At 35.6% G+C, this 18697-nt stretch overlaps 1 protein-coding gene across 1 annotated transcript in view; it reads right to left on the reverse strand.

Moving 5' to 3' along the window:
• Positions 1 to 420: 420 nt before the first annotated feature.
• The window catches only part of ABCA5 (ATP binding cassette subfamily A member 5), a 62413-nt gene continuing 44136 nt past the window's right edge, over positions 421 to 18697 (reverse strand). The window contains exons 24-39 of the mRNA XM_053656456.1: positions 17763 to 17933; positions 15470 to 15583; positions 14934 to 15068; positions 11926 to 12000; positions 11299 to 11390; positions 9328 to 9454; positions 7396 to 7510; positions 7202 to 7293; positions 6216 to 6391; positions 5790 to 5865; positions 5581 to 5675; positions 4672 to 4791; positions 3201 to 3350; positions 2509 to 2588; positions 1220 to 1275; positions 421 to 720 (exon numbers count right to left, since the gene is read on the reverse strand). Of these exons, the coding sequence (XP_053512431.1) occupies positions 613 to 720; positions 1220 to 1275; positions 2509 to 2588; positions 3201 to 3350; positions 4672 to 4791; positions 5581 to 5675; positions 5790 to 5865; positions 6216 to 6391; positions 7202 to 7293; positions 7396 to 7510; positions 9328 to 9454; positions 11299 to 11390; positions 11926 to 12000; positions 14934 to 15068; positions 15470 to 15583; positions 17763 to 17933 (1782 nt within the window). The 3' untranslated portion in view covers positions 421 to 612. The remainder of the gene's footprint in view (positions 721 to 1219; positions 1276 to 2508; positions 2589 to 3200; positions 3351 to 4671; positions 4792 to 5580; positions 5676 to 5789; positions 5866 to 6215; positions 6392 to 7201; positions 7294 to 7395; positions 7511 to 9327; positions 9455 to 11298; positions 11391 to 11925; positions 12001 to 14933; positions 15069 to 15469; positions 15584 to 17762; positions 17934 to 18697) is intronic.

The raw sequence follows: 18697 nt of genomic DNA on the forward strand, positions 1-18697 counted from the left end.
TTGGTCTAAAATCACGAACAGAACAAAGTCTGATCTGATTTATTATGGCTGATGAGTGCCATCTAGTGGATGTCACTTCCCACACACTTCTATCTGCAATAAGATTGTTTAGCTTCTTAGAATGTCAACTTTCACTCAAAATTCCTTTTTAAAATTAAAAAGGAAAAGCAAGAAACTCTTGATTTCTGTCTCCTTTGTATGTATGATTTATATATTAGTTTTTTACTTAGTTTGGAACATTACATACTTGTGTAACAAGATTATATAAACTGAAAAATAAAGAAAATTGAAATAAAATTATCACTATTTCTTGAAATCCTAAATTTAGAAGCACTGTTTTTGAAAGGAAAAAGGGTCAATATTCAACTTCACATACAGACTATAGTTCAATATACTTTAGATATAAACATGCAGTTTCAATCAATTATACATCAAGTTTTATTTGAAGAAAAGAAAAACATACAACCACAGCATTTCAATTAAGGAAGTTAGGAAATTTCCAAGTGTTTTCACAGTTCTTCAGTTACCACTAAAATAATACACTTTTTTAAACCAAAGTTAAAATAAAGTGAAAAAGAAATAAAATCAGTGAGCAGATTGAGCAATACAAATTCAAAATACTACTCTGTCTTCCTGTGCTCTGTCCCACCAAAGGGTGCTGTTTAAAGTTCCACAACTATTATCTTCTTCCTCTTGTTCTTTAGTGAGTTCAACAAAAACCTAGATGAAAGTAAATAAGTGAACACAGTATTCTATATCTCATTGACCTCAAAGACTTCTTAACTAAATCAGAAATGGTATAAGGCTGTATCTAGTTACACTAACGATGCAAATATTAAAATGTTTGTTACTATTAATACATTTAAACAGAAAAATCTCCATCAATCACATAACAGGGATGAATATTTTGGTCAATTAATGGATTATTTTTATTCATATATTTAAGTAGCATTGTCATAAATTATATAAATATTTAAATAATGTAACTTGATATGCCAATATGAAATACCATCATCATGACCCATTTACTTTACTAAAATTTGAGCTATTCAAAATAAACTGATGGAGAATCTAGAGTTTTTTTAAATTACACAAAAGTTTAGAAATACTGTATAACAATTTGTCTCTGGTTCACGAACTCCCTTTCCAACGTAAACCTACACACTTACATATTAGACACTTCCTTCTATAAAAGAATCTTTTAAAATGTTTCAAGTACCTGTTCCAGTGTTGCTTGAGAAAAGCTATATTCTTCAATGGCAAAAGTATGTTTTGCTATTAAAATATGAAAACAATATTTTATTTATTAATATTTTTAATAATCAAAATGGCAGCAACTGCTAAGTAACTAACAATCTATCTTTTAAAAACATCTCTGTAATGAACTCATTTAAATTGCAAGCTACCCAAACATGTCACTTTCTGCTATCTGGCTTTGGTTCCTCTCACCAAATCTCCTCCCCGCAGTCGCTCGTGGCCGAAGCACGCCATAACTAACACCGCTTGCCTCTTGTCGCCTTTTCCGAGCATCTCCTCTCTATCTTCTTCCTCACTGTTCCTTTTTCCATTTCTTTTGATCTCTGCTCTCTATTTCCCATTCCCCAATTCCAATACAGCCTGTTCTTGCCTTCTTGAACTAGATTTGGGACATTGTTCTCACATCTAATATACTTTTTAATATTTATTTCAGGTCTTTTTGCAAACTGATGCAAAATTTTCTGATTTTTAACTTATTTTTTAAAAGTTATTATTATTATTATTTTTTATTCTTGTTTATTCTATTACAGTTTTCCCAATTTTTTCCCTTTCATCCTCCTCTGTCCGGCCCACCCACCCTCTACCCCTGCTCTCACAGTCCATCCCCACACCTTCGTCCATGGGTCTATTTATTCCTTTCATTTAATCCTCCCCTAAGTAGTTTGGGTGTTCTCTTTAATAAACAGGAAATCACCAGGAAATACAGGTTGTTCCGTAGTTATAAATACAGTAACACAGCCTGCATTTGAATACTTGCCCTGTCCAGGAGCTCACCTCCCTCCACAGCCGCCAGCACTACCTACACTTCTTTTAAAAAGGCCAAGAGTCAACTGAGCTCCTTCAAAGGTTTCAGGAATGCCCCCCTCCCCTGCACTGTGAATTTTCATCTCCTCTCTCCTGCTGGGATGAAGTATTGCTACCATTTCTACTTCTATGGATTCAAGGAACTCAATGCTCCCAGTTCTGGACTGAACTAGTGAGGACTACTGAAGCTGAACTCCACCAGAGATGCATGCAAACTGGTCATGTCTATCCAAATGGTAAAACGTTCATGTTGCAATACAGGTGATCTACCAAATCCCTGCAGTATTAATACTTATCTGTAACTTAGGTTAAATTAATAAAAGGATACAGTATTTTCCTATTTATCACAGTACCTACAGTAAACTGAGTCCCAGCTTCTAAACACTCTAAATAAAATTCTTTTATAATTTGAAAGTTATCTTACCATGTTCTTCAAATATTACTTACCTTCTTCCAGCTTAGAAAAAGATTGTGAAAGGGAATGAACATCTTCTTTAGGAATTTTAAAAGCCAAAATTGAAGAAAAACTGAAAACAAAGATGAAATTTTAAATTACTACTACTGTGTTTTAAAGTTAAAGTTCAAACTCTTTTCATAGTTCAAAATTATTTAGATAAACACTTAGATTACAATTGCTTGACATCTTAAAATTTTCCACACACAAAATGTGTTTGCAATCTTAAAAATTTCCATGCACAATAAAATGACTCTCATTACTACTAAGTAAGAACTTCAAAAAGTTTAAGTAGTATCATATATATTAATTGACTGGTTGATTGATTTTAGAGAGAAAGGAGGGAGAGGGAGAAAGGAAGAGTTAAACATCAATTTGTTGTTCCACTTATTTATTCATTCATTGGTTGATTCTTGTATGATATGTGCCCCCCTGACTGGGGGGATCAAGCCCACAACCTTGGCATATTGGGACGATGCTCCAACCCAGTGAGCACCCAGCCATGGCCAATGGCATCGTGCATTGAAAGATCTAATACTAAATTAGATATCAAACTCCAGTCATTACGCCACACTAATCCAATACTGGTACCAAGACAAATTTTTCCCTCTTATCCTTAACATAATAACAAATTTTTATGATTATTACTCTACAAAAAATATAATTAAAAATTTAAAATCTTTACCTTTCCTGACGGCTTGCATTTGGGAAAATACACTGAATTTCTCTTTGAAGGCGGTCTATCTCTAAGTTTTCTATCCAGTCCTTTAATTTAATTTCCAAAAAGTAACCTTTTCCAAATTTACTCTTTAGATGCTGGACTGTCCCAATACATCTGTAGTGATTTTTAAAAGAAAGCTCGGATAAAAGATGACAGTTTCAAAAGATGGCTTCTCAGCTAAAGAATGATTTAAATAAAATGTTTATGAGGGAATACTTTTGAATTTATAGAAAAGTTGCGAAGATAATACAGCGAGTCTCCATAAGCCCCTCCCCCAGTATCATTGTCCCCAATATTGTCATCTTACGATGCCACGGCACATTTGTCAAAATAAGAAAGCAGCCTTGGTATATTGCTATTATCTGTATTTGGGTTTCACCAGACTCTCCACTCGTGTGCTTTTTCTGCTCCAGGATCTACCTAGGGCACCACCTCACACTTAGTTGTCAGGGCCCCTCGGTCTCCACGGATCTGTGATGGTTTTTTAATGCTTTCCTTCTTTTCCATGACTTTTGAGAATTTTGAGAACCAGTCAAGTGCTTTAGTAGCACGTTCCTCGATTTGGAGTACTTTGATCTTTTCTTATGATTAGATTGGGGTTATGGGGTTTTTGGAGAAAATGCCACGGATCTGAAGTACCTTTCTCATCATATCATGCCAGGCAATACATGATACCTGCAGGACACTGTTGGGTTCAGGTAGCAGTGTTTGTCAGGTGTGCCCACGGTAAAGTGAGTGTCTTCCCCGCTCTGCACCTTAGAAGAGACTGGCTACATGCAGACCCCACCTGAGGAGATGGGGGATTAAGCCCCCTCTTTCCAGAGGGGGTAGTATCCATGTATTTTTTCAAGTTTATTTTTACTGTTTATACTACTAAAGATGTCTCCATTACCCACCCTTTCCTGCAAGGAAGATTTGCTTCTTCATCCACATTTATTTATTTACAGAATCAGTTATTTATATGAGTATGTTCGTGCATATTTATTTTATTCTTTGAATTATAATCCAATATACTACCTAGCAATTTTTTAAAATAACAGACCTTATATTTGAGAATAACACTCCAAACTGTTGAATAATTAAGCCAGTTCCAAATGCAAAGTAGCTAGACATATTTTGGGGGAAAAATATACATATCTCTGATTTTAGAGAAAGTGGAAGGGACAGAGAAGAGAGACAGAAACATCAATGTGAGAAACATCAATCAGTTGCCTCCACACACGCCCGGACCGGGGATCAAAGTCACAGCCTGGGGAGGTGTCCTGACCCGGAATCAAACCCTCAACCTTTTGGTGTATAGGACAATGCTGTTTACAGAGCTACCCAGCCAGGGCAAGATAAATATTTTTAACATTTAAATTAATATGCATTTTTCAATGATGACATTTAAAGTCCAGCCCCACCCCATTCTCCAAATGGCTACTCAGACATCTACCTTAACTGCCCAGACACCATGATGGCCACTCGGTCACAGACAGCCTCTGCCTCCTCCATATAGTGAGTGGTCAGAATAGCAGCCCGCTTTTTGTTTTTAAATGCAGTTCGAATTGCTCGCCTACAGAACGTAAAATAGAAAAAGAGGAAAGGATCCGAATGTTGAAAAAATATCTGGGTTTTTAAAAATCCAACAAGTTGGTTAATTAGGGCTATAACTGTAGCAAATTTTAGTTGCTACAATTATATTTTTGTCCAATTATGATTTTTCTATTTATTTTTTCCCCTTATTTTTAAAAGCTTGTCAAATAAACAGAAATTCCACAATTTTAAATGTTTCCATGCTTTAAAAATGAATTATAAAAATTAACGTCTTTTCATATTATAACAAAATAGCCACAGAATCACAGAAAACACTTAACATGAATCTAAACCAAACTTATATTTTACAGGCATATTATATACCTAAGCCCAAAAAGTTGGTCAACTAATGGGCACTATGAACCCTTAGAAAGAGTTCCAACATAAGTTCAAGACAGTATTATTATGAGAAAGAACCGTAATTTATATGTCAAGTGACAAGAAAAAAGACTTTTAAAAACTCTTCAGATGGCAGTACTCTTTATTTGAATAATCACCTATACACTCATTTTTGTTCTGAAATATATAAAATATTCATACTTCATGAACAATATGGAAAAAATATGATAAAGTTTTAAAAGTTTAAGGGATTCTCTACAAATTGAAATATTTAATTTTAATGACTATTTCATTATTTACATAGGATTTAGAATCAACAGGCATATGCAGCTAATATAAAACCACTTGTTATAATAAAATAAAGTATTCTTTTATTCTAAAGGACAATCTCAGCTTGACCTGTCACCAGGGCATTTAATGTTACACTCACCACATGTGCTGTTTGGCCTTAGGATCCATTCCCGTTGATGGTTCATCCAGCAGAGTAATCTGGGGGTTCCCCAGCATGCTCAGAGCAAAACACAACTAAATGGAAAGAAAACGGGGGAGGGGGCTTCAAAACCAGGAATTTTATCATGACAGTATCAGGCACTAAACTATCAATAAAACATACACATATTTGTTGCTTAATAAAAGCACCTTTCGCTTGATTCCCGCAGGTAGTTTCTTTATAGTTTTCTGAAGATGTTCTTTTAAATCAAGTGCATTTGTTATTCTGCAAAATAGACAATACAAAATAAGTGCATTATCACTCACTGTGATCACTGACATTCTTTTATCTAGAACATGAAATTTTCTACAACGAGACCTCCAATTTACATCATTTTAAACAAATTAATGTCCTGATTAAAGGTTCACTTTCAATTAAAATAAGTTTAATTCTATAATTAGAAATAGGAAAATCCCCTATTTATTTCCATAGCTGCCATAATTTTGTAAAGAATGTATTAAAAGGTAATAACCATTTTCTATGAAAATTATGATACAAAGAAATGCCTGTTGTGAAATTTTTTAAATGTGAAACATCAACTTTTATGCAGGTAACAAAAAGGTTCTAAAGTTTACCGGTTTGTGATTTCCTTTAAGTCACTTGGACTCATTCCCTTCACAGCTCCATAAATTTCAAAATGCTCCTGCAGCGTAATATCTGGCCACAGTGGATTCATCTGAGGACAGTATCCCATACACTTAATGGAATCGTCATCCTCAGTTGGGTCTGATGAATAATCTCCTAGAAATACCTACAGAAAGAGAAACCAATCTTAAATAACTATTTTGCTTAATTTACATTGTGAAGGAAGCAGCAAGTAAATTAATTCAAATTCCTTCCTAGAGCTAGGGCAAGATTTTTACTCCTCTTGATGAAGAAGAGACACGCACAGCTAAACAGAGTCCAGGGCCATGGCCAATAGCAGTGATTAGGAATGCCACACTGACCGGGAGAGCAGGCCCAATTTTAACTGGGATGATCCGGGGCTTAAATTGGAGGGTGAAATTGGAGTCAGGAAAGTAAGCAAATTTGGTCATTGGGATTTCTACAAGGTAAGGAATAGCCAACATAAGAGATAAGTAAGGCAAAAACCCGAAGAAAAAAGTGTGCCTGGCATTTTCCAGGAAAGCAATGAGCCACTGTGGTTGGCGTGAAAGTGAGCAAGAGAAGAGGAGATAGGATCAGAGCAGTTCTGTGACATTCCCACAGAGTGATGAATGATACTCTTATAATCAAAGACTAACTGATGGTAATGAAAACACCAGCAACCACGCCCCTCAAGTTAATACTACTGTCTTCCATTAAGTTGGTGGACAAAGCACCCGTGCATGTAATAGTTATAAAAGCAGACATACTACATACCTGTGTCTACATGTATGTTATAAAAGTTTTACTATGTGCATATTATTTTCAGATAACCAACAAGATCACAATTTTATACTATAAATTTAATATTAAAAACATAATACTTAGCATCAAAATCCTAATTTGCGATTAAAAATGGACGTTAATGAAAATTACCAATCATAGTCAATATATCCCACAGCCTTATATGTCGTACCTGGCCTGAAGTTGGCTCAATTTCACCAACCAAAATGTTAATAATTGTGCTTTTGCCCGCGCCATTTGGGCCCAACAGTCCCAAGATCTCTCCTAAAGGAAATGAAAGAAAAATCATCATATGTAAATCAAATTTAAAATGGAAATTACTCTTCTGAAAACATTATTTAAGAAAAAAACTAATTAAATACCAGCCTTTTTTCACACAGAAAGAGATGTATTTAGTTGCCACTTTCTTTACTTTTCTTGTAAGAAACTCTTTCTTGTTATCATATTCCTTATGCAAATTGCTGACCATAATGGCTGGTTTCTAACAAGGGAAACAGGATTTAAAAAGAGAGTTATAAGTCAGAAACCTATCATTAAATAACAGGCTGCACACAACTCATATCCATATCATAAGAACTGTATTTGTGACATGTGTGAGTGACTCATGGACATGAACGGCGGAGAGGGGACTGACTGTGAGAGAGGGGATGGGCTGGTGGGAGCGGGGCAAAGGGAAAAAATTGAAGGGACTATAACAGAATAAAAAGTAAAAAAATAAAGTAGAAAAAAAGAATTATATTTGCTGATAAAGGAAACTATACAAATATATGTCCATTTGTTGCTGAAATAATGACATATTCCAAAGTAAGCGGACAATCTCACAGTGGTGCCAGAGCAGCGGTCATGGGATGGCCGCAGGTCCCCAGCAGAGCAGAGGGGGGCAGCCCAAGAGCCTGGGGAACTTTTTGGAGCCGATAAAAGATACAGGAGTTCAGTCAATATTGTTTTAACATGTCTGGAACAAATGCTCTCAGTGCAACTGAGTCTTGGTGAGTAGACATGGGAATCCAAAAGGAAAAGTATAAAGAAGGCCAACAAGCTGTTGCTAATAAAGCTTTGAACCCACGCTTCCCAAACCAGGTCAGAAACCATCCAAAAGTAATGTTAATAATAGCCCAGCCTACACAGAACTCCAACTACGGGAACTGAATGGGCTTGCTACGGAAAGGGGAGGGCCTGCCATCTACAGGCCTTTAGATCCAAAGCCTTTTCCCAAAACACAGAGCTAATTACAAATTTGGGGTGGGCACACTCAGAGGACTTCTTAGAACTCATGGTATGTTTATATACATTATAAAACTTCTACGAATGTATATAATGTATAAGATTCCCCAAACTCATTTGACCATGGATCCTGTTATGCTGATGAATCACATGTGGATACAGAACAAAATTTAGGAAATGCTGGCTTTCGTGATTTGTTCGAGGTCCTAACAACCAGCTGGAAGATGATTAATTTCACTCAGTTTGGCCAGGGATGTGAGAAATACCCAGTGAAGAGTCTTTGAAATAAACAAGCCATGGGTTGATGACTGAGTTCAAGAATATCTTGGAAAATATTAAGTCTCGACTTTCAGTGGGTGCAACTTTGTTAAACTAACAGCAGAATTTCAATTATGTCTGAAGTTACTATGATTGACTAAATCTTTTAAAAAACAGCATTTCAAATGACCCAAGTAGTATTTGTATTGTTTTTAGTGAGTTCAATTAATCAAATAGTAATTTTAAAAAAACATCTGTACCTGCCAATACTAGCTTTTCTTGAAATCGAATAGCTGTGTTTTGGGTTTTTTTCGTTTTAAAGAGGGGAATCTGTTTCCTTTAGTCTTACGGGTTTGAGAAATGCTGAGTCAAGGAAAAGTTGAAAGTTTTCTTATTGTAGAATTTCTCAGAGCTCTTACTTTTCAACTTTTGTGTATATTTTATCTTTTGATTTTCTGTATTACTTTTATACATTAATATTACAAAAAACAATGAAATTAATGTAAATGTCATGACATCCCTGCATTTCAGCATCTAATCTGCCTTTGTCAGTTTCCTGGATATCCTCTCAGGATATTCTCTGGATGTATTTTTTTTTTTACTTTAAGAAAGTATCATCCTCTAACAGTAATCTGAATCTTTTTTAAAAAATTTAAAATATACCTTGAAAATCATTCAAAAGAAGTGGACAAAATATTTTTCAAATACTTTTTTCAGATTGCTTCATACAGAAAGAAACTATTTTTCAGTTAATTCCTGCACACGGGAGCTGCCCACTGCCCACGTAACAGGACTTAGCAATCAAGACTGTGTTACCTCTTCACAGCACTGGCAGCTCATCAGCTCCCTGACCTTCAGTCTTTCAGCTCTGACATCTTCATCTTCATCTTCATTGCTCGGTGGTTCTGGAAACTTCCTGGTTTTGGGTTTTGTTGAAAGGGTCCTAAACATACCAAGATAGTAGATTTTCAGATAATTAAAATAGTTAGAAACTAAAGCACTACAAAGAGATAAATATGAAAAATACATCAACATGAGATCTATGGTTATCTGTGAAATGAATAAATGAAAGATGGAAAAAGAGCCATTTTTCACTCACTGATACCATTTAGATGATATTATCTAAATTCATTCATTTACCTATATTATTTATGGTCAGTGTGCATCAAGTACTACTTCACACAAAAATAAAAAGGTAAAACAACCACCACCAAAAGAAGACGGGGCCCTCACTCAGAAGAATTTACAGTCTGGGTATAAATCAGATTCCACTGAGCAGATGTCAAGAGCTGACAGTGAAACCAACAGAAACCACTGCAAAGGTAGGCAGAGAAAAAAAATGCTTCCAAGGGAAAATCTGACTTTAAGCAGTAGCGAGGGAAATAGGAGCTGCCGTATGGGAAACAACAGAACAAGGGAAAAGTATACAGAGAAGAAGTCAAGCAGGAAAGGCTGCAGAGTAAATAAATTGAGCCTACTTGACAAGACAAAGAGCAAGTCACTAGCTATCTTTCTGAAAACAGTGTCAACAGGGAGGTAAGGATAGAAACACCGGAATCATCAGGGAAATGCACATGAAAACCACAAGACACTACTTCATACCCACTAGAATGGCTAAAAGCAAAAAGATAAACAGTAGCAAACACTGGCAAGAATTTGGAGAAAACAGAACCCTCATACGTCCCTAAATGGGGAATGTACAATGGTCTCCCTTTTCAGGCAGTTTTGCATTCCACACTTACAGTGACTTGCCATCAACATCAACAGCAGTCCAAAAAATATTAAATGGGAAACTCCAGAAACAAACATCCGTAAGTTTTAAGTGTCATGCTGTTCTGAGTGGCATGATGAAATCTCACACTGTCCTACTCCCTACTCTGTCCCAGTGGGGACATGAGTCATCCCTTTGCTATCAAATCCCTCTGGGTTATCAAATTGACCATTTCAGCATCATAGTGCTTATGTTCAACTAACCCTTATTTTACTTCATAGATGTCCCCAAAGCATAAGAGTAGCAATACTGGCAATTCAGATATGCCAAAGAGAAGCCATAAAGTGCTTCCTTTAAGTGAAAAGCTAAGTACATATAGGAAAAAAAACACATCATACATAGGGTTTGGCACTGTCTGTGATTTCAGGTCTCCAGTGAGGGTTTTGGAGCATGTCTGCCACAGACAAGGGGAGGCTAATGTAAAGTGATGCAACCAGGTTAGAAAACAACAGTCTATCAGTGTTCACAAGGCTAAACCTGGTTACCATGTGACCCATCAATGCCACTCCTACGTATCCTCCCAGGAGAAATGAAGACGTACAGCCACACAAATACCTGTACACACATGCTCACAGCAGCATTATTTGTACTAGCCAAAAAGTGCAAACTACTAAAATGCCCATCAACTGAGAAATAGAAAGTGTGACATAAGCATACAATGTAATTATTACTCAGCATAAAAAAAGGAGTGAAGTACTACTACATGCTACAACATGGATGAGACTTAAAAACATGACGCTAAGTAAAGGAAGACAAACCAAAAAAAAAGACTGTGCATTGTATAATTCCACTTATATGAGTGTTCAAAATTGGCAAGTTCATTATTTGGAAATAGAAAGTAGATTTGTGATTATATAGGGCTAGAGAGCATGGGTGGGTGTGGGGAAGAGTGACTACTAATGGGTCTGGGGTTTCTTTTGGGGGCGATGAAAATGATCTACAATAAGATTACGTAACAGCTGCACAACTCTGTAAACATGCGGAAAAACTTTAAAGCGAAAGAAAAATGAGTTAACCTGAAAAAGGGATCCTTTCTTATTGATCTGCCCCCATATTTTTTCTCATAGTACTGTAGGAGGAAAATCCATAGTACACACTGCAGGTAAGGCTGAAAAACACAGAACAGCTCATGAATGAATCTCTTTTTTCTCTATCAACAGAACAAAGACCACACACCTCAGTTTCCTTACCAACGCCAAAAAAATTAACCAAAATTGTTTTGCATGTCTTATCACTTGATCTATTCTTAATAGATTTTAATACAAACCAAGATAGATTTCTAGTAAGATAATCTTTCACATATTTTTCTCTCTGTAAAGTTCCTTTCTATCTCTGTAAAATTCATAGGTTGTCAGGTTCACAAAATAAAAAGAGAAAAAGCCTTTGTAGCTTGTCAGGAAGACAGAATCATAATTAAATAGCATTATTAACATGAAAAAGCCAAGAATATTAAAATGGACATATTCAGTAAATGAAAGGTATTACCATCAAAATGCACACCCACTAGTATTAACTAATGCACTTAACTTTTTATGCGCATTCATATTTATGCAACAGGATATAAACTAAAGACAGTTAAAATCATACAACCAAACTCTTCTTAAGGTAACATGCTAACACAGAAGCATTCCATTATTGCTTACCGATATAACAGCCACGAAAAGCCTATCCCATGGATTATAGGTTTCCTCATTGTTTTGACTATTCTTCCAAGAAACCTAAGAAAAATTATTGAAAATGTATAGACTGCTGTGATGTCATGGCATATTAGTTTCTGACCCTGGTTCCTGGCACAGACCATCTAACACAGCTGGAATTTCCTGTGTCAAAGGTAACAAGAGCATCTTTTATTATCTGAAAAAAGCCCCTTTCTGTTTTGTTGTCTGTTTCTTTTGCAGTGTGTGCATAGGCTTTCTAGTTTGATTGGTCCCATTCACTTATTTTTGCTTTGGCTTCCCTTGCCTTTGAGATCAAACTGATAAAATGTTGCCTGTGACCAAGGTCTATAAGGTTAGTACCTGTTTTCTTCTACGTAATTTACTGTTTCAGATCATATATGTAGGTCTTTGATGCATTTTGAATTAATTTTTGTACATGGGGACAAACTGTGATCTAGTTTCATTCCTTTGCATGTGGCTTTGCAGCATCATTTATGGAAGAGGCTTTCTTTACTGCACTGTGTTTTTGGTATTTTGTTCTTTTTGCTGCAATTTCAAAAGGAATTGTTCTTTCATTTATTTTCTAAGGTTTTATTGTTGTATAAAAGAAAGCTGTGGATTTTGTACATTGATTTTGTATCCTGCAACTTTACTGTATTTGTTTATTGTTCCTAATAGTTTTTTGGTGGAGTCTTTAGGGTTTTCTACAGACCGAATCATGTCATCTGCAGACAGTGACACTTTACTTCCCATTTCTGAACAGGAGATGGTCTTTGCAAACAACAGATCCAACAAGGGGTTAATACCCAAAATACATAAAGAACGCACACAACTCAACACGAAATGAACAACCCAATTCAAAATGAGCAGAGGACCTGAACAGATACTTTTCCTAAGACATACAAATGACCAACACACACACACACATATATATATATATATATATATATATATATATATATATATATATATGATGTTCGATTTCACTAGCTATTAGAAAAATGCAAATCGAAACTACGGTGAGGTACCGCCGCACACCTGTTTATCCACAAGACAATAACAAGTGTCGGAGAGGCTGTGAAGAAAAGGGAACCGCTCACTCACTGCTAGTGGGCATGGCACGTGGGCTGGTCCGGCCACTGTGAAAAACACTCTGGCAGTTCCTTACAAAATTAAGAGTAGAGTAACCACTTGGGCCAGCAATCCCTCTTCTGGGTATCTACCCAAAGAACTCGAAAACATTTATTTGCGAAGATACATGCAGCGTTATTCCCAGCGGCCAAGACATGGATACAACCAAAGCGCCCTTCGACAGAACGGCGGGTGAAGATGTGGTGCGTTTACAGTGAACACTGCTCAGCCCTAAGAGAAGATGAAACACTGCCACTCGTGACAGGATGGATGGGCCCTGAAGATACACTAAGTGAAATAAACCAGAGAAAGCTGAGAACCATATGATTTCACTCATATATGGGATCTAAAACTGAAACCCATGGACACAGACAACAGTACGGTGCTTACCAGAGGTAAGAGGGTGGTGGGGTGGTGGGTAAAGGGGGCCAAATATTTGGTGATGGAAAATGATCTGACTTTGGGTGGCAGTCACACAGTACAGTATATAGTTCATGTATCATAGGAATGTACACCTGAAACCTATATGATCCTATTAACCAATGTCACTCCAATAAATTCAATAAATTTAAAATACTACTAATAATAATGAAACAAGCCCCTCTCAACCAAAGTTGAGGTGGCTATTAAAAAATGAGGGCTGGTTGCCAGAGGAACCAACCAGGTGATCAGAAGGCTGGAACTTTTGGTGGCATCCATTCACTGACCCGTAGGGGGGAAAGGAGTTTAGAGATTAAGTCATCATGCCTACATAATGGAACTTTCATAAAAACCCTCAACACAGGGCTTGAAGAGCCTTCAGGTTGATGAATGCATCCCATGCAACAGAACGGCACAATCCAAACTCCACAGGGACAGAAGCTCCTGTACTTGGGGCCTTCTGTGCTTGGCCCTGTGCATCTCTTAACCTGCCTGCTCAATCGCATATAACAAGCTGGATAGGAAATACTGTTTCCTTGAGTTCTGTGAGCCATAACAGCAAATTACTGAAGCTGAGAGGGGGTCATAGGAACCCTGGGTTTACAGCCAAGTCAGATAGAAGGATAAGGAACAGGGAACCCACTACTTGTAACTGCATCTGAAGGGGGGGGGCAGTCTCATGGGACTGAGCTCTTCATTTTTTTTTTTAAGTGGAGTCTGCTAACTCCAGGCAGTTCATGGAAGTATTGCTTTATGTGAGGAAAACAATCCACACATTTGGTGTCAGAAGTGTGAGAAACAGTTTCATTTTAGCTGCAATGTATAGAAATATTTGAATTAAAATGGAAAAAGAAATGCATGTTCAGCAAACATGTATTCTGTATAAACAAGTTAGCTACTACTATTAATAGCTATGATTTGTTCTTAGATTAATTTTTACAAATTAAACCAATCAAAAAAGAGGGGGGTAAAGAGATTAGTGAAGAGAATTAATCAACAATCATCCTAAGTCACTTAATTTTTTTAATCATATGGAATTTTAAAATTATTTAGGCTGAATAAAACTAATCTGTAGCTTTTTCTTTGGAAAAAAACTCTATACTTTATTTCTATCTTATAAATATATTACCCCTTTATTAAATATATTATTTAATCCTTGCTAATTTAAGTCAGATCATACTTACAATTTATGTACATATACCGTTTGGGGCATCAAAGAACATGTAATAGACATAGTCCTTCTCCTCTGAGACTTTAAGGTTTAAAAACACACTTAAAAAGATTCCACAGTGATTTTAAACTGTTTCATTAATAACATTGAAATCAAGTAGTAGCAGCTAACATATGGGTTTTTTAAAAATTATTTTCAGAGCAAGAACTAAGATCTCAAAGGTTAAGCATTACTTATGTTTTTAAAATATTAAAACACCTAATAGACCTACCTTTATGAAACAAATCAGACAACCTAAAAGTGGATAGATTGGAATGGCTATGCAAAAGGTATAATGGAGAACAGCTGTAATCGTGTATTCCAAAAAGTAAGTGATTTCAGTGACTGCAATGCAAACCAACGCTGTCTAAAGAAAAAAAGAATAAAAAAACAAGTGAAAAAGTGTTTAGACATTTCATACTCAACATTAACCATGTTGTCAATCTTCTATTAAAACATGGAACCAGAGATGGTACTTGGCAGGGAGTCCCAGTCCACTGGCACCAGGTGCTACTGGCTGGCACCCTCACCATGCAGTTCTAAAGTGTTTTCCTATCACCCCTTCATGGGGGGGCGATGCAGAAGACAAACATACAGACAGTGAGATGCTGCCAGCAATCTAAGTGCTGTGCTTAGAAAAGACACAGAAACACTTTGCAGTGTTAACCTGAAAGAGTTCATGACTCCTTTTTTCTAGTGTAAACATGAAAGAGTTTCAAATAAGCTGCTATGAAAATTTGAAATGAAATAATATAAAGTGCGACTTACCACAGAATAGATAAATGACCAGATTTCTTTGGTATTTACAATTTTTTTAAAAGTGAAAGAAGTAATATAGGTAAACAGAATAACTGACGGAACATAACCAATGAGACAAAAAACCTGTAAAACAAAAATACGTAATTTTATATAAAAATATGAGTGACTACCAATGCATAGATATAAAGTATTAAAATATTAAAGAATAATTATTCTCCAAATTTTATTGCTTAATGAATCCCTCCAAAAATTGGAATTTTGGTTCCCTGGTACCATATACAATGCTCCTAAACAGTAAAACTCATGCCTTTAACTAACTAACTACTTTAAACTGAACAGTTTTCTTTATCAAGTACAATGCTCTCTTTTATTTTGTTACAAAAACAGATGAAGCTGGTTAAAACTTTTCTCAATGAACTATTGGTTACCATTTTAATATACAGCACTTAATGCATTTTGTACATTTGAAAATGCCTTATTAATTTATAATACAGAAATATGTAAAATCAGTATGATCTCTGGCAAAATAGAGAAACTTACTTTCAGCAACCCAGACCTCATCTAGCTCTGTTTTCCTCGCATAAATCATTTATATAAAAGGGTCTAGTAACGGTCACTTATTTACATGTGAACATGAGTGCAAATCATACGCTTCCTTAGTATTTCAAACCATATTTTAGATTACGAAACAAAGGAGTTCCTTGCGAAATTATTTTCGGGCATAGGAACAAGTAAGACATTTTAAGAAAGGACTGCTTAAGTATTTCTAATTATATGTACATAGGAAGTCTACATAAAAGACTGCTTCAGTTTCAAGGAATTACTTTATAATGGTTGTAAGTTATTGCTTTAAAAATTGTTTAAATTACACTGATTAGAAGTATCAGGCTGGCCAAAAAGTTCATCCTGTTTTTAACTAAAAATAAAACACACAGTTTTCATTTTCACCAATAACTTTATTGAACAATGTATTTGCCATTTTGTTCCACTACCTTAGGCCATCTCTCAAGCAACTTTGTAAATGCATCTTCCAAAATGTTTTGAGCAAAGAGCTGTTGCAGGTGCTTTTTGCAGTCTTCCAGGGAACTGAAATTTTTTCCTTTAAGAGAATTTTGTTAAGACTGAAATAAATGGAAATGCAAAAGCGAATCTCTGGTGAACACGGTGGATGGATCAGAGCTTCCCAGGCTGTAACAGTTTTTGCCCGGTCATCAGAGAAACACGCAGTCTTGTGTTATCCTGATGTAAGACTATGCGTTCTCTGTTGACTAATTCCGGGTGCTTTTCATGGAGTGCTGCTTTCAGTTGGTCTAATTGGGAGCAGTACTTGTTGGAATTAATTGTTTGGTTTTCCAGAAGGAGCTCATAATAGAAACCTCCCTTCCAATCCTACCACGTACACAACATCACCTTCTTTGGGTGAAGAGTGGCTTTTGATGTGGTTGGTGATGGTTCATTTTGTGTGTCCTTTGATTTTTCTGTCCTATATTATTTTATTGTAAAGTATCCACTTTCCATCAACTGTCAAAATGTGTTTTAAAAACAAAACATTTGGTTAAGTTAGAGAATAGCATGCAAAACAGTCAAGAAGGGTGGTTTTTATTTCTTAACTTATGTGGCACCCAAATATCAAAGTAATTAACATAACTGAGCGGGTGCAAATGATTTTCATTGCTCGACGTGGATATTTTGAGTGTGTCAGCTATGTCCTGCTGGTACAACACTGACTGTTCTCAGTTAATGTCTCAACTTGATCCTTATTACCGGTAACTTCAGCTGATCTACTTGACCGTGGAGCACCATCCAGAGAGAAATCTCCAGCATGGAACTTCGCAGACCACTTCTGACACGTTGGATCAGTCACAGCACTTTCCCCACACACTATACAAATCTCTTGTATTTTGATTGTGTTTTACATTTCTTCAAATAATAAAGTATAATATGCCAAAATATCGCTTACTTTCTTTCATCTTCAATATTAAAATGACTACATAAAAATTCACTCATTTTCTTAATTTTTTTAAATGCACGCTGATGTGACAGCTGTCACAATACAATCTAAGAAAATCGTTTCTAATGAATTAAAGATAACTAAACATTACTAGAGCCATTATACAGGAAAAGACAAAAGAACATTTTGGCCAACCCAATACAATAATTAAATAGAAGCTGGTTCTATTTTCTATTTAAAAAATTAATATCCAAATGACTCAACCAGCCAATTGTTATGAATGTAAAGACTCCATTTTTTAAAGTGGCATTTTATTTATAAATAGAATGAGTACAACTGATGTTCACTTACCACAGAAAGGAATTTGACAGGATAAAAATATAATCCATAATGAAATGCAAATAAACTTCCCAGCATCAAAATAAGAACAGCATAAAATATAGGGATATCAATAATAGCTTGTCCAACCCAATATGCAGATGGCAGAAGACCTGAAAGTTTAAGTTGAGTATAAGCTTTGATCTAAAAATAAATAAAAGGAAAAAAACGAATTATACTTTTAAATAGTTTGCATACAAAAACTCTAGCAAATTATTGTAGAACTCTTAATTTTTATATCAACAACCAAAGTCTATATCCCAGGTATACAGGTAATAAAAAGCCCTCCTTATAGCTGAATATAGATTCGATTTAGCATTTAACTTAGATCATTATTTCTGAGATGTAAGGATTTCAATGAGATTGTCAGAAGCAGATTACGGCAGTGCTGCTAAGAAACACAGAACTAAGATAAAACGAAAGGTCGCTGGGGTTACAGCTGTACAGTAGCGATTCTACATCACAGTAGTCGAAACATGATTGCTTGTGGAAACAGATGGAAAGGTGTGCTCTAAACAATAAAAGGAATCTCACTTTTAGAAAATGCCCTTTCTCAAAAACACTAATAAACTAACAACTACCCTCTGGTTTTACATGAGGCCTTCAGCTTATGTACAGATGACGCACTCAAAAGCGTTTTATATGTTCTTGTGTAGTACATAACTGTAAGCTGTTACTGCTACCACAAGGAAATAGCATTTTCATGAGTACTAAGAGTAACTTGAATGATTATAGTTTTTCTTTCTAATGCTCTCTCATTACTTACTTTGAAATTTTAAAACTCTTTTACAAATCCAAATGCCTAACATTTTTATTTAGTTCATTTCTGTCATCTATAAAAAAAATCACCTCTCATATTAAAAGTTATTAAATGAAAGAACTAGCCACAGAATGAGGTAAGGGAATCA

This window comes from Artibeus jamaicensis, unplaced genomic scaffold (genome assembly GCF_021234435.1).
Source record: "Artibeus jamaicensis isolate MK-2021 breed Jamaican fruit bat unplaced genomic scaffold, CSHL_Jam_final contig_1998, whole genome shotgun sequence".
Classification (NCBI taxonomy): Eukaryota; Metazoa; Chordata; class Mammalia; order Chiroptera; family Phyllostomidae; genus Artibeus; species Artibeus jamaicensis.